This window comes from Hibiscus syriacus, unplaced genomic scaffold (genome assembly GCF_006381635.1).
Source record: "Hibiscus syriacus cultivar Baekdansim isolate YM2019G1 unplaced genomic scaffold, ASM638163v2 tig00112231_pilon, whole genome shotgun sequence".
In the NCBI taxonomy this organism is placed as follows: domain Eukaryota; kingdom Viridiplantae; phylum Streptophyta; class Magnoliopsida; order Malvales; family Malvaceae; genus Hibiscus; species Hibiscus syriacus.
In genome coordinates, this window is record NW_024063276.1 from 1,168,912 (window position 1) to 1,181,434 (window position 12,523).

Here is a 12,523-nt window from a genome sequence, read left to right on the forward strand (position 1 = left end):
CAACGAATGAGCGTCTGTTAACAAATAATTTTCCAGTTTCATTCAGAGTCAATTTCAACTTCACGACGAAGGATATTGGACTCGAAACAACACAATTTACACAAGATTAGATTTTGACTTCACAACGAAGACAAAGTGGAAACGAAGAAGAGAAAAGCGAAGACAAATGCGAAGCTGGCAGGTTCATTGTCCAGAACTGCATGTATGGAAGCTGATAATTTATTCTTAAAGATGTTTTTCCCAAGTTGTTTTAGTTTCAAAAAGAAATCAACGGCTGAAAATAGATCCAGGGTGTCCCCGAGTCCATCGTGTGACGGATTCGAGAAGCGGTGGGTAAAAAATGGTGGATAAAAAGGATTTTCATCCGAAGGAATCATATAAACCAAGAAGATAGCTGCAACGACAGTAGAACAAGCAGGTAGTTCTCTTTTTTCCAAAATTTATCTATATATACACATATACGACTGTTAATCATGGTGCAGGGATGCAAAAAGAAGTCCCTTGCCTGGTTGCTGGCGATTCTTGGTGTCTAAGAAAAGATAGCAAAGTGAAGAAGAAGCAAACAAGTACACAGTTTGTCTTTGTCTACCCTAAAATCATATCTAACAAAACAGAATTCATTGAATTACTTTTACTGTTTTTTTGTTCTAATTTATGTTTTAGTTTATTACATTATGATTCTTCAAGTACATTGTTATCTAAAAATCAAATGTATCAAAAGAATGTTACCAAAAGGCTAGCATATGTCCTAGAGCTCTACGCTGAGGAGTTCGTTCCAGGTGTCTGGAATACCAGGCAAGCACCAGTGTAAGCAGTCATTGGCTTTTTTACCATAATGTGAAATGTGAGCCTCATCTCTCAGATCAGATAGAGCGGTTATATCCAAAATCTTCACCCGGGTGCCCTCGACAGCGGCTGCAACGATCTTGTCTATTGATTCCTCTTGTAGGACTTCACTCCCTCTAGTCATTGGAACGGTGTTATCGCAGGTACCACCGCTGTTCCAGTCGCCTTTAAAAAAGTGCCTTGGCGATGTTGTTCTGAAGAAAACTTGTAAGTTTCGATTTGATGCCATCTTAGAATCAAGCCATGTTACTATATTTTTCACTTTAAAGATCCTGGAGTTCTCGTTGTTCTTGAGATTTCTGTCTTGGACTGGCACCCCATTCACGTACATCACCTCTTTATCCATGCTCATCATCTGTTTGCTCCAATGGTGAGCTGTGTTAAGGACTAAGACATTGAGTTGGTCGATGTTTTCACGAATGAAAGCAGGTTGACGATCCAAATGCATGGCGTAAAGGGTATCTGGATCAGTCGCATTAATAGGCTCTCGGTCGCATAGCCTTGCTGACCAAGAATGCAGGATTGTGGTATTTGTACTCTGAAACCGATAAGCCCAGCCATGGTGATGGATTCCTCCATTGCGTAAGAACTGAAGGAAACCGTATTTATCTGCAACATCTTCAACATCGGAGCTCTCTTGCCCCCCAGTGAGCATGCACATCATGGATTGAAATTGTTCTCTGCTCAATGAATCTCCTATGAAGGCAATTATTTTGTCTTTCATCCTGTTATATACAATATGATGTTCTTTAGACAACTCAATCATTCACTAAGATCAACAAGACCTGCAATGGAATTCTCTTAGATTCTACTTTATATATAAGTTTGCATTAAACTGCTCACCTTTCCAAGAAATGGGAGGAATCAAACTCTGGCATTTTACAATCTACGGACTGCCATCGATAACCTTCGTAGGAGAAATCTGTTCGATTCGTGAGTCTGCATGCCCAATTTCTTTGTATGTACTTGCACTGAACAGGATATAAAGGCGGCCTGTTGTCAGCAACCCATCTACCCTTCGCATAGTTACAGACTGCACATATGGATATAAACATAATAAAATCGGCTTCTCTGAAATAATGCATCCTTTAGTTATGTTACAAGAATTTGCGTAGCATTTGCATATGTACCTTTTGTTGCCACCGAGGTTGTCCTATTTTCGGAGTTACCGTCTATTATCTCGGTTCCGGAATCATCAACATCTGCCTCTGGCTCTTTCCTTTCTTCTTCCTGAAGTGTTTGAGACTTTTCTCTATCGGTTTTCATCTCAGCAGTCTCCATGGACTCTGTGGAGTTATTCAGGTCAGGATGAAAGCATGCTGGGGTAGGCGAAATGCAAACCTGTGGTTAGCCCGGCTGCAGTATACATATAGATACTGAAATTTAGCTACTTAAAATCATTGCTGTTAAGTTGAACTCGAACAAACCTGGAGGTGGAAGGAGAGCGACGGAGCGATGTTGAGTCGGTATATATGTATAAATCAAAGGATTTCTTTCCCAATCCAAAAGCAACATGGTCGTCAAAACCAGAGCAAGCAGAGCAAGAGAGAGATGTTTTCCCGTTATTATGAAAGCACCTCCATTCAGATCCATTTCTGCTCTGCGAAAAATAACAAATACATATATGATGAATCAGATCCTCGGTACCAGAAACTTAAACAACAGACAACGTCACATTATGGTCACTGTTTTTGCAATTTTGATCCTCTCAACTGCCGATATTCATCGTCGGTATGTTGAATGCATGTAGGAAAGGTTAACAAGGACAAGAAATCATGGTATATGGAGAAACGTTAAAAAGATGAACCTAGTTAGTAGGAAGTTCCTCCTCTGCTCTCCTTTTGTGTTGGATATATTGTATATCCCAATTCTATATAAAGATGTACAGATATATATAATGAATATGTTTCAGATACATGAATATTCTTTTGAAATAAGTTTGTGCAGCAATTTAATGTTGAAAATGTAATGAAAAGAGATATTCAGAATTTAATTAATAAATTTTTATGTGATATGCAAATGTGATTTCTTAATTGATGTTGACATTTATCAAAATTACTTTCAATACACAATGAAACAATTTATAATATGAAAACCTCATAGGCTCATTTTGACACACTAATCAAATTAGAATACAAATGTAACATCGAAAACGAGATCTCATACATGAATATTAATTAAGAATTAAATTCTGAAAATCTCTTTGACACATTTTTATGGTGGAAACCAAAACCTGGAGCAAAAGGAACTCACTTGTGATTAAGGTAATAAATGTACATACAATACGATACAAATGAAATCAGATGCTGAATTGCATGTTTTTATTTGTTGGGTTCAGTAGACATAAAACTGGTTGAAAAATACATTTCGGTTTCAACAATCTGGGGTGAAAGAAGGATATGATTTACCTATTCTCCAATCAATAAGAGAATATATAAGGTGATTCGAGTACTGGCTCAGTATTGTATCTTCGGAAAACTGCCTTCTCATGCCATATGCGTGGAGGGAGCTATATCTGTCCAATAAGGATTTCGTTCCATGTGTCTGGTACACCAGGCAGCCACCAATGCAAGCAGTCATTGATACCCTGAGTTGGCCTAATACCGTAACTGGACATGTGAGCTTCATCTCTGAGTTCAGAAATCACGGTTATATCCAAAATCTTAACCTTTGTACCCCTAACAGCACTCTTGATAACTTTGTCATTAGATTCGTCTTGCAATACCTAACTAGCCCTACTTAAGGGAACCATATTATTGCAAGTACCTCCAGTGTTCCAATCTCCGTTAAGGTAGTGCCTTGGAGAGATTGTACTGAAGAAAGCTTTTAGGCGAGGGTGCGACATAAGTTGCAAATCTAGCCACCTGACAAAACTATGCACAGTGAAATTCTTAGCCTTCCCAATATCTTCAAATTTCCCATTAACATGCATCACTCAACGGTTTTGTTCAAGCTTCCCTCTATTCCAGTAGTGACCTGTATTGAGAACTAATACATCGAAACAATGAAGGTATTGTCTTAGGAAAGCATGTGGACGGTCCAAATGCATGGCAACATCAGAGTTTTTGTCTGAGCTATTAAGAGGCACTAGGTCTGAGGGGCTAGCTGACCAGTAATATAAAACGGTGGTATTTGTACTCGGGAAACGATAAACCCATCCATCAGGACGTTTGGCTCCACGAGGTTTGACAAGCCCATAATCCCTCGCGGCATCTCTTCCCCACCTGAGACCAGACGCATCATGGATTGGAACTGCTGCCTGCCTAATGAGTCTCCTACAAAGGCAATTGTTTTATTCCCCATTCTGAAATTACAACCACAGTTAGAAACGAAAAAGAACACCTACTAAGTCTTAACTAAAATTAAAACCCGGAAATTCACATAACTCTGAAAGGGCATAGGAAGGAGCGATAACAAGAAACCATACACAAGACATACCTTCTCAAGAATGAAAACCGGTTAAACTCTTTCATTTTACAAAACTTAGGCTGCCATCGATATCCCTCAAAAGAGAAGTCTGTCCGTTGGGTTAGTCTACAAGCCCACATTCCCGATAACCACTGTTTACATCCAGATCCGGAATACAATGGCCATCTGCTGTCAGCAACCCATCTCCCCTTGGCATAGTTGCAATCTGAGTGACAAAAAAGTGGAAATACTTGGTGATAAATCATGGCGGTGCCTGAAAATTTTCAATCTCATCCATTGAAGCTTCTGAAGAAATTTGAATGCTACCAACATAAATAGAAACATTTAAGACATCAATTAAAGTGTCATTCAGTGAGCACAAAAATCGTAATAAGAAATGAAGAAATAGTAGTAACAAAGGACCCTGCAAATGTTTCAGGATCCCAAATTTTATTAAACTTCAGTAAAGTTTATTTAATAATGTGGCATAAAATTTATAAACGTTATTATGGTTACTTTCCTTATGCAAGCCATTAGATGAAAAAGAAGCATTATTCCCTATTGTTGATAATGGCCTGCTTGAGATATTTGGCTAACTCGACTAACAAACCAATTAATATTCTGTGATTTATCTCATTAGGCATATAGTGGCCCCATTTCACAAATGTTTGTTACACTTCTATGGATGATGATAATTCCTTACTTTCATGTATTGCACTTCTGGTCAAAATTTATGTCCTGTTATCGCTTCTTCCAGGAAAAATTCATCGAAATAAAGTTAATCGTTTGTCATTCTACAATCCAAGTTCTAAGACAAAAGAAAGCTAGCAGATTTTCTAGCTCAATCAAAAACTATAAAAAAAACTTTTATGTAATTTTATCCCTCAACTAGTTTTTGACACTTGATGGATCTCAAAAGTAATGCCAGGAATATAACTTCTCTACTCTTTATCAGCCTCTTCATATTTGCAACAGGTTCGTTTTATTCTTATTAAACCATACCCCTTATAAAACCTGTAATGCGCACATGTTTAACACTAACTAGTATTTGTGGTCCCCAAATTTAGCAGGTAGGCAGATTTAGAGCAAATGTCTGTAAAATTTCAAGAAAACGTGCATGAAAGCTGAAACTTTTAAATCCAGTCACACATTAAACACTAATCAACTCTCTCCCTAACAACAACTCAACAACATAAGCTTTTGACAAAGAAATAATTAATTGTTTACACCCTGTATTAAAGTGATCCAGTGGGAGAAAGAGGAAGTAGATCCCCCAATAATCTAGTTAACTCTTATGCATTGTATACTTTTTCTGGTCCTTTAATCATCAAAAACCCATATTTCGCTAAATCGCCATTTGATTTTGGGATTCAACCATTTTAATAAAGGTTTTCAGTAAAGCAATTGTTATGGAATGAGAGAAATAGAGAAAGATACGAGAAAAGAAGGAGAGAATTTAGAGAAGAAAATAATCATTCATTCATTGCATAAGGAAATTCTTGATTACACAGCAAGTGTTTATTTAGTTACAAGCTGGTACAGGGAATCTAACAATGCCAGCTGGCATTCCTTCTAACAACTTATAACTGACTAATTCATTCTTATCTTCTTTCTCCTTGCAGGATATCGGGCCACATAACCTGTGCTGCTTCAACTCGTCTTGGGCTGGAGACTTGGGCTGATCCAACACTGACTGGACTGGGTACACGGGTGACTCCAATTCAGAGGGTACGTACCTCATGCCCCTTTCTCGTGTTTCAATCCCTAAATCCCCCTTTTCAATTCCCTCAATCCCTAACCCTTGACTTCTGCTTTCCCCAATTCCTTCTTCTCGTCCACGCTCATCTCTTCTGACTGTGACAATACCCGCCGCTGGAATCGATCCTTGTCCCCAAGGATCAAATCCTGGAAACTGGCCTTGAAGAACAATATCGTCTTCCCATGTATCACTGGTGTCATCGAGGTCTGTCCAGTGTACCAACAACTGCGTTACAGGTTTGTTTTGTCGATTCATTATTCTTCTTCCCATATCCTTATACGGCTCTAATCGAATCTGACCATCATCGTCCACGGCAGGAGAGTCCGTTGAAGAGACTGTTGAGTCACTAACGTGTATCTTCAGGATGCTCACATGAAAAATTGGATGCAATCGGAAAAAATCTGGTAAGTCCAATCGATACGCGACCTCGCCAATTTTCGCAATAATTTTGTAAGATCTGTAGTATATTGCTGCTAACTTTAAATTTTTTTGCAGGAGAATGGATGTCTGCCTGTAGGGCCGCAATCTTAGGTATTCTTCTTTTCCCCTTTGAAACTGTCGTTCACTTCGATTTTTTTCAGTATGTTGTTTAATTATGTTCTGCAACATATCTGGGACCATATGCATTGTGAATTCTGAACACCATAGCAGAGTAGGTTGTTTATCAGAATTTACCTTCACTTTATACCACACCTCATCAGTGTGTTGTGAAACTTCGCTCTTCCCAATAGCTCGGCAGGGTTCTTGGAGTGGCAGCTGTAAGCTTAGAGCACTCAAAAATATTAAATTATGACTAGTATAGAAATTGAAACAATAGTCATCTAAAGCTTTGTAGTTCACCAAGTTTCCATTGTAACCAACCTCAATAGACCCAAACTTATACCCCACATATTCCGTTAGATTAGTAAACATATTCCAAATAGGTTGAGTTTCATTTGTAAGCTTCTAATCCCAGTACCTCTCCACAACCTTCTCACGGTTTTCTGACCACCAATATTCTGCTTGGTGCTCTCCAAATCTTCTCCAGTTGAACCGCACACGTTTAAGATCTCTAGTTCCATCCTGTAGTGCTACAAGAGTAATGTAGACTCCAGGCTCATACTTTTCAATCCAGTCAGCCTCAGCTTGACTGCCATTAGTTACTGATGCAGAATTTCTGCATTTCGTACTATTTTCGCTCTCACTGAAAAATCCAGATTCTCTTTCATCATAGTAATCCACAAGTTTCACAAAATTCATCCTGTCAGGGCAAATAGTCTTCTTGAAGTTCTCAATTCGCCTATGGCCTTGAACTGCCTTTGTCATATTTCCGTCATAAGTATATACAATTACATCACTCTGAAGGGCAACAACATAGTCTAAACCGGCCAACATGTTCTGATGGTTCTTAAAAGGATTCAACTCCTCATCTGTTGCCAAGGAGGAATGAGAAAAGATGTTAGGGAAATCCTCCTTAAGAGGCTCCATACTTCCATTTCCATAAGCTTCACCATCTACTAAGTAAATCCGAGTACTTGGTGGGAAACCCAATGCTCTGAGCAAGAGAAAAGTCTGTGAACAACCATCGAGCAATCTTCTCTCTGTACCATTAATCTCTTTCTCCTTCCAATGGCTGACTTTATGACGCATCCTGCTTAGTTCATTATCTTCTTCTGCTGTCAAGCTATGACTGCAGCCAGTAAATGCAAGCATATCCATCTCGTATCTCAAATGTAGAGCAAGATAAGGGCTTCCATTTTGGCGCATTCTAGAAATCAACGTAATTCCAAGTTCTTCACTTGCAGCTGAATATTTCAGTGCCTTGTAGTTCACCCAGCACCTCAGTTTTTTTATGGAACTTGAGATACCATTATTGGCAAGCCGAGAATCAGTGTGTATAAAATAGATTGCTTTTTGCTGCTTCAGCAATGGTAGGACCTCTGCCTTATAATAGCTAACCTTAGACCAGGATATAGGCATTTTGTTAAATGGCTTAATTCCAGTATACTCGGGTGGTATTGCCTCAACTATGTGGACATCGTCCTTCAGGGTTTCAATGAAGTACTGCCAGTCAAACAGATCTTTAAAGCCACTGGAAGTTAGAGCTGCGATGTGATATGCACCATAGGCATTTTCTTTAACATATTCCCCTGATGTTGTCAACCCAACTGTTAAGCCATGCCCATAAGCAACTTTGTGAAAATTGTAATCAATTAATGCTAGAACACAAGTGGGCTTAATCCGGGTTTCTTTGTCTCCATGTCCAAGACGATTTTTGTCCCCATCCCCCCATGCGAATAATTTTCCTGAGGAAACACTAGTAGTAGATTGAGTGACAATAACCTCAACAACTGCAGAAGTATGCCATACTCCACATGCCACCGCAATTGTAGCAGTATCTAAGACAACCTTTCTTTGAAAATCAGTGAAGTCTACATGAATTCCAATGCAACAATCTACCCTAGTTGTATTCAGATTCTTCTCAATTAAAAAGTCATCCGAATTCATCGAAGCATATTTCCACATCAAAAGACCTTCATGAGTGCAAGGTACATATGGAACATCAGATTTTTCAATCTTTGCATCATGATTTACTCCTTTATTGACCATAGAAACAAGTTTGTCCTTAGCTCTCCATCCTGTGTCATAATAAGTGGCAGTTTTCTTTCCCAATTTTTCCAGAATCTTTATTCCATCAGTCTTAAGGAGGTTAGGAGTACTTACTTGAGCATTCTCTGAAATGGTTTGCTCTTGTTCCTCGATGTCCACTAGATTTTTCCACGAAATCAATTTGCTAAGCCCACTCAGACTAACATTTTGTTGTAGTCGTGAATCAATTTTTATGGTTCCAGTAATGGATAGAATTGCATCAAATGCTCTTGTTGACAATTTATCAAGCACTTGATACCTATCATTTGTATCTTCTAGTGCCATATGTAACATCTGCTTAATTTATGGGCTGTTTTGGACTTGCTCCTCCGTCCTCCTTGTCAAAATCCCCAATATCTACTCCATGTAGCTTTGAGTCGTTGCCATCCTAGACTCCAACAAACTGATACGCTTATCTTGTGCCTCCCACCACTTGGGAGGGTTGGTTTCATCATTTACTTGCTGCACTATTTTCTTTAAATCCTCAATCTTCTTTTTGATGGCAGAGATATCAGTAGATCCGACCATGGTTTGGTTCTTCTTTTGCATATCCAGTCTGCAATTTGCCAGGAAATGATGGCTCTGAATACCAATTTGCTATGGAATGAGAGAAATAGAAAAAGATACGAGAAAAGAAGGAGAGAATTTAGAGAAGAAAATAGTCATTCATTCATTGCATAAGGAAATTCTTGATTACATAGCAGGTATTTATTTAGTTACAAGCTGGTACAGGGAATCTAACAATGCCAGCTGGCATTCCTTCTAACAACTTATAACTGACTAATTCATTCTTATCTTCTTTCTCCTTGCAGGATATTGGGCCACATAACCTGTGCTGCTTCAACTCGTCTTGGGTTGGAGACTTGGGCTGATCCAACACTGACTGGACCGGGTACACGGGTGACTCCAATTCAGAGGGTAAGTACCTCATGCCCCTTTCTCGTGTTTCAATCCCTAAATCCCCCTTTTCAATTCCCTCAATCCCTAACCCTTGACTTCTGCTTTCCCCAATTCCTTCTTCTCGTCCACGCTCATCTCTTCTGACTGTGACAGCAATTTTCTTCATCTAAGCTAAAGCACTGTAATCACTAAATGCATGTAAAAAGAATTTCACTCTGCTGCCTTAGCATCCAACCAAACATTTTCTATTCCCATGTCATCCGTTGATGTTAAAACGGACTGCTTAAAAGCAGAACGTGTCAACATGGTTATTCTGCAAAATTTAGGCTATTGAAGAACTTAAAACAAGAAGTCTAGTAGAAAGAATTAAGTTTTCATAAAGAAAGTGGGAAGATTTACTTAAAATGAAATGTTTATTCCATACTCAACCTGCATTTTGGGCGGATAATACCTCTTCATCGCTATCTTCAACATCAGAAGTGAATGTGGTAACAGATTTTGTTGATGAAGAAGGATTATGACGTTCTCTTGTCATTGGTGCTTCTTTCTTAAAAATTGGCTTATTGACCTCTGTATGCCCTCTAGAGCTCTGGGAAATATTTGGTGCATTCAAAAGAACGTCTAAGGGCAAATGTGCAACAAGAAAATTAAAGAGTCAAAGGTTTAAAATTAAGTTTAGAAAAATGTTGTTCAATTCAAATATTTCACACATTAATATCTAGTAAACTGAGGTCCATATATCCATCAAATATAACCTAGCAACAAAAATGTAGTGTTTAGCTAGCTACTTATACAACCTTTAGTATCCAGAAGGCCTCTGATATAGCATGCCCTTGGGTTATTCATTAATCACAGCTGAAACATACTCCATAACAACCACCTAAATAGGATCAATACTGTCTTAAAATTTTCTATTAGTAATAGGTTTGATTTTTCCCATTACCAGATACAAGGAAATGAAAGCTCATGAATCAAGTGACAAATACAATTACAAATGTTTTTCAAGCGTAGCAATCTTTTCTTCTGATCTGTATCCTCTTTAACATCTTCAAAAGAGTATATAAATAAGCACTCTCAAGACTAACAAATGCCACATGAAATGCTACACAAAAATATGGAAGTTCAATTGAATATCAAAAGAAACAGGATGATACTTATCATTGAACGTCAATGTGATTCATAGTTTTCTTTTTAAACCATCATATCATTTTTCACCTTCTCAGCTTTTTGCTTTGAAAATACTCTTGTGCCTTTACACTTATAATACACTTTCGATGCCATAACATATTTCAGTTCCAAATTACATTTCCACGCATGAAAATTTCATCCTCGTCTACCCATTTAGTGAAATAAAATCTTACATGTATTCGTAGATCCATTTTTCCATGCATCATGGCCGAAATCTATTCGAAATTACATTTCCAGGCAAAAAAGTTCTCTTCCCCGAGAACTAAGATTCATCCCTTCCCCTCTCCTAGCCTCTTTTTTTTTTTAATTACAACATTACATGTTTAAACATTCTAATGGGTTAAAAACTTAAATGTTCCATTTTTATTCTCAAACAGTAGCCAAAAGAAGCGGAATTTACATTGCTTACATATTCCTCCCAGCTAGAAAAACTAAACCATTCTCCACGGAAAACATTCAGATTTACAAGGAAAAAGATGAGGGAAAACAAACCTGAAGAAGGGTGTCTAAAACGTTGTTGGGCCAATAAAAAGGTAGAAAAATTGTTCTTCCATGGCCAAAGAATTATAGTTACAAAACCCAGAGTAAGCAGAGCAAAAGAAACATGGATTCCTTTCAGTATAGTAAATTTGCACCCCATTCATCATCATTCCTTCAACCCTTCTTCTCTAACACCTTGAAACATATACTGGGGTAATTTCAACCTTATTTAAGGAGGCTTCGGCTGTGTATTGAAGAAAAACAAAAGCAATTCAACTAATATCATTATTAATTACTAATTTAAAAGGGAAAAAACACAAAGGATTAAGAGGAAAAAGGGAACCTGAATTTGAATTCGAGCCCCTTCTGCTGAATGTTTATGTCCTATCTTTAAATGGATCTGCTGATATTGGCAGCTCATTTCGGATTTGAAAGTGAGATCGTTTGGCTTAGACTAACAGGGACATACAGAAAGATTTTGGGTAAACTACACGTTTAATATCTAAGCTATCACTTTTGTTTTGTTTTGGTACATAAACTTTCATTTGTTTCATAATCATTTGTAATATTTACCTTTTTTGTTTCATTTTGGTATCTCACAACTATTACAACATAACACTTTTATGGGTATATTATTTTATTCATCACTCAACTATCTTTTTACTCCTATTTTTTATCACTAAAGTTTAATATTTTAATTTAATTACTTAATTTTCAAATTACTCTTAATTTAATCACTCTAACTTTCAAATTTAACTTTTTTATTTAATTATATAAAAATAAAAAATCATTTCATAAAAAATATTAATGAAATAAATTATAGTGATTAAAATATGAGCAATTAGAAAGTTGAGTAGTTAAATTGAAGTTTTTAAACTTTAGTGAACAAAATAGAAATAAAAAGATAGATAAATGATAAATTATGTAATTTAACCATAAAAAGTACCACATGCAGCAGTTTTATTAAGCTTTTATCATTTGATACTAAAAAGGAAATAAAAATAAACATTATTTATGATTTTGAAACAAATGAAAATTTAGATACTAAAATAAAATAAAATTAATAGTCTAAATACTAAATATGTAATTTATTCTATTTTTTCTCAGTTACTCCTAAATTTTAATTCTATCAGTCACTTTACCTTATTACATGTATATTTTTTTTTTAGTTTACTCCTAATTTTTTTATATGTTTTATTATATGTATTATTTAGAATTAATTTTCATAAAACGTTTTCATATTATAATTTTTAAAATTTGCTCTTAATTTTGTCATATAATTTGATATGATATTTTGTTGTACAACTAATACAC

At 36.8% G+C, this 12,523-nt stretch overlaps 1 protein-coding gene and 1 pseudogene across 1 annotated transcript; both read right to left on the reverse strand.

The window, feature by feature from the left end:
- Positions 1-596: 596 nt before the first annotated feature.
- On the reverse strand, positions 597-2,695 carry LOC120176252 (protein trichome birefringence-like 14). The gene is made up of 5 exons (XM_039182706.1): positions 2,654-2,695; positions 2,274-2,446; positions 1,977-2,165; positions 1,690-1,879; positions 597-1,571 (listed from the first exon to the last, which is right to left on the reverse strand). Exons 2-5 carry the CDS (start codon positions 2,437-2,439, stop codon positions 749-751), a joined length of 1,368 nt encoding a protein of 455 aa, XP_039038637.1. The 5' UTR covers positions 2,440-2,446; positions 2,654-2,695; the 3' UTR covers positions 597-748.
- Positions 2,696-3,080: 385 nt separating this feature from the next.
- Positions 3,081-11,623, reverse strand: LOC120176274 (annotated as a pseudogene).
- Between the last annotated feature and the right edge of the window lie 900 nt (positions 11,624-12,523).

Coding starts and splice junctions, on each gene's coding strand:
- LOC120176252 (XM_039182706.1), bottom strand. CDS start 2,439: ATGGATCTGAATGGAGGTGCTTTCATAATAACGGGAAAACATCTCTCT. Junction 1,880..1,976: donor AACCTCGGTGGCAACAAAAG/GTACATATGCAA, acceptor CCATATGTGCAG/TCTGTAACTATGCGAAGGGT. Junction 1,572..1,689: donor TCCTCCCATTTCTTGGAAAG/GTGAGCAGTTTA, acceptor TGTATATAACAG/GATGAAAGACAAAATAATTG.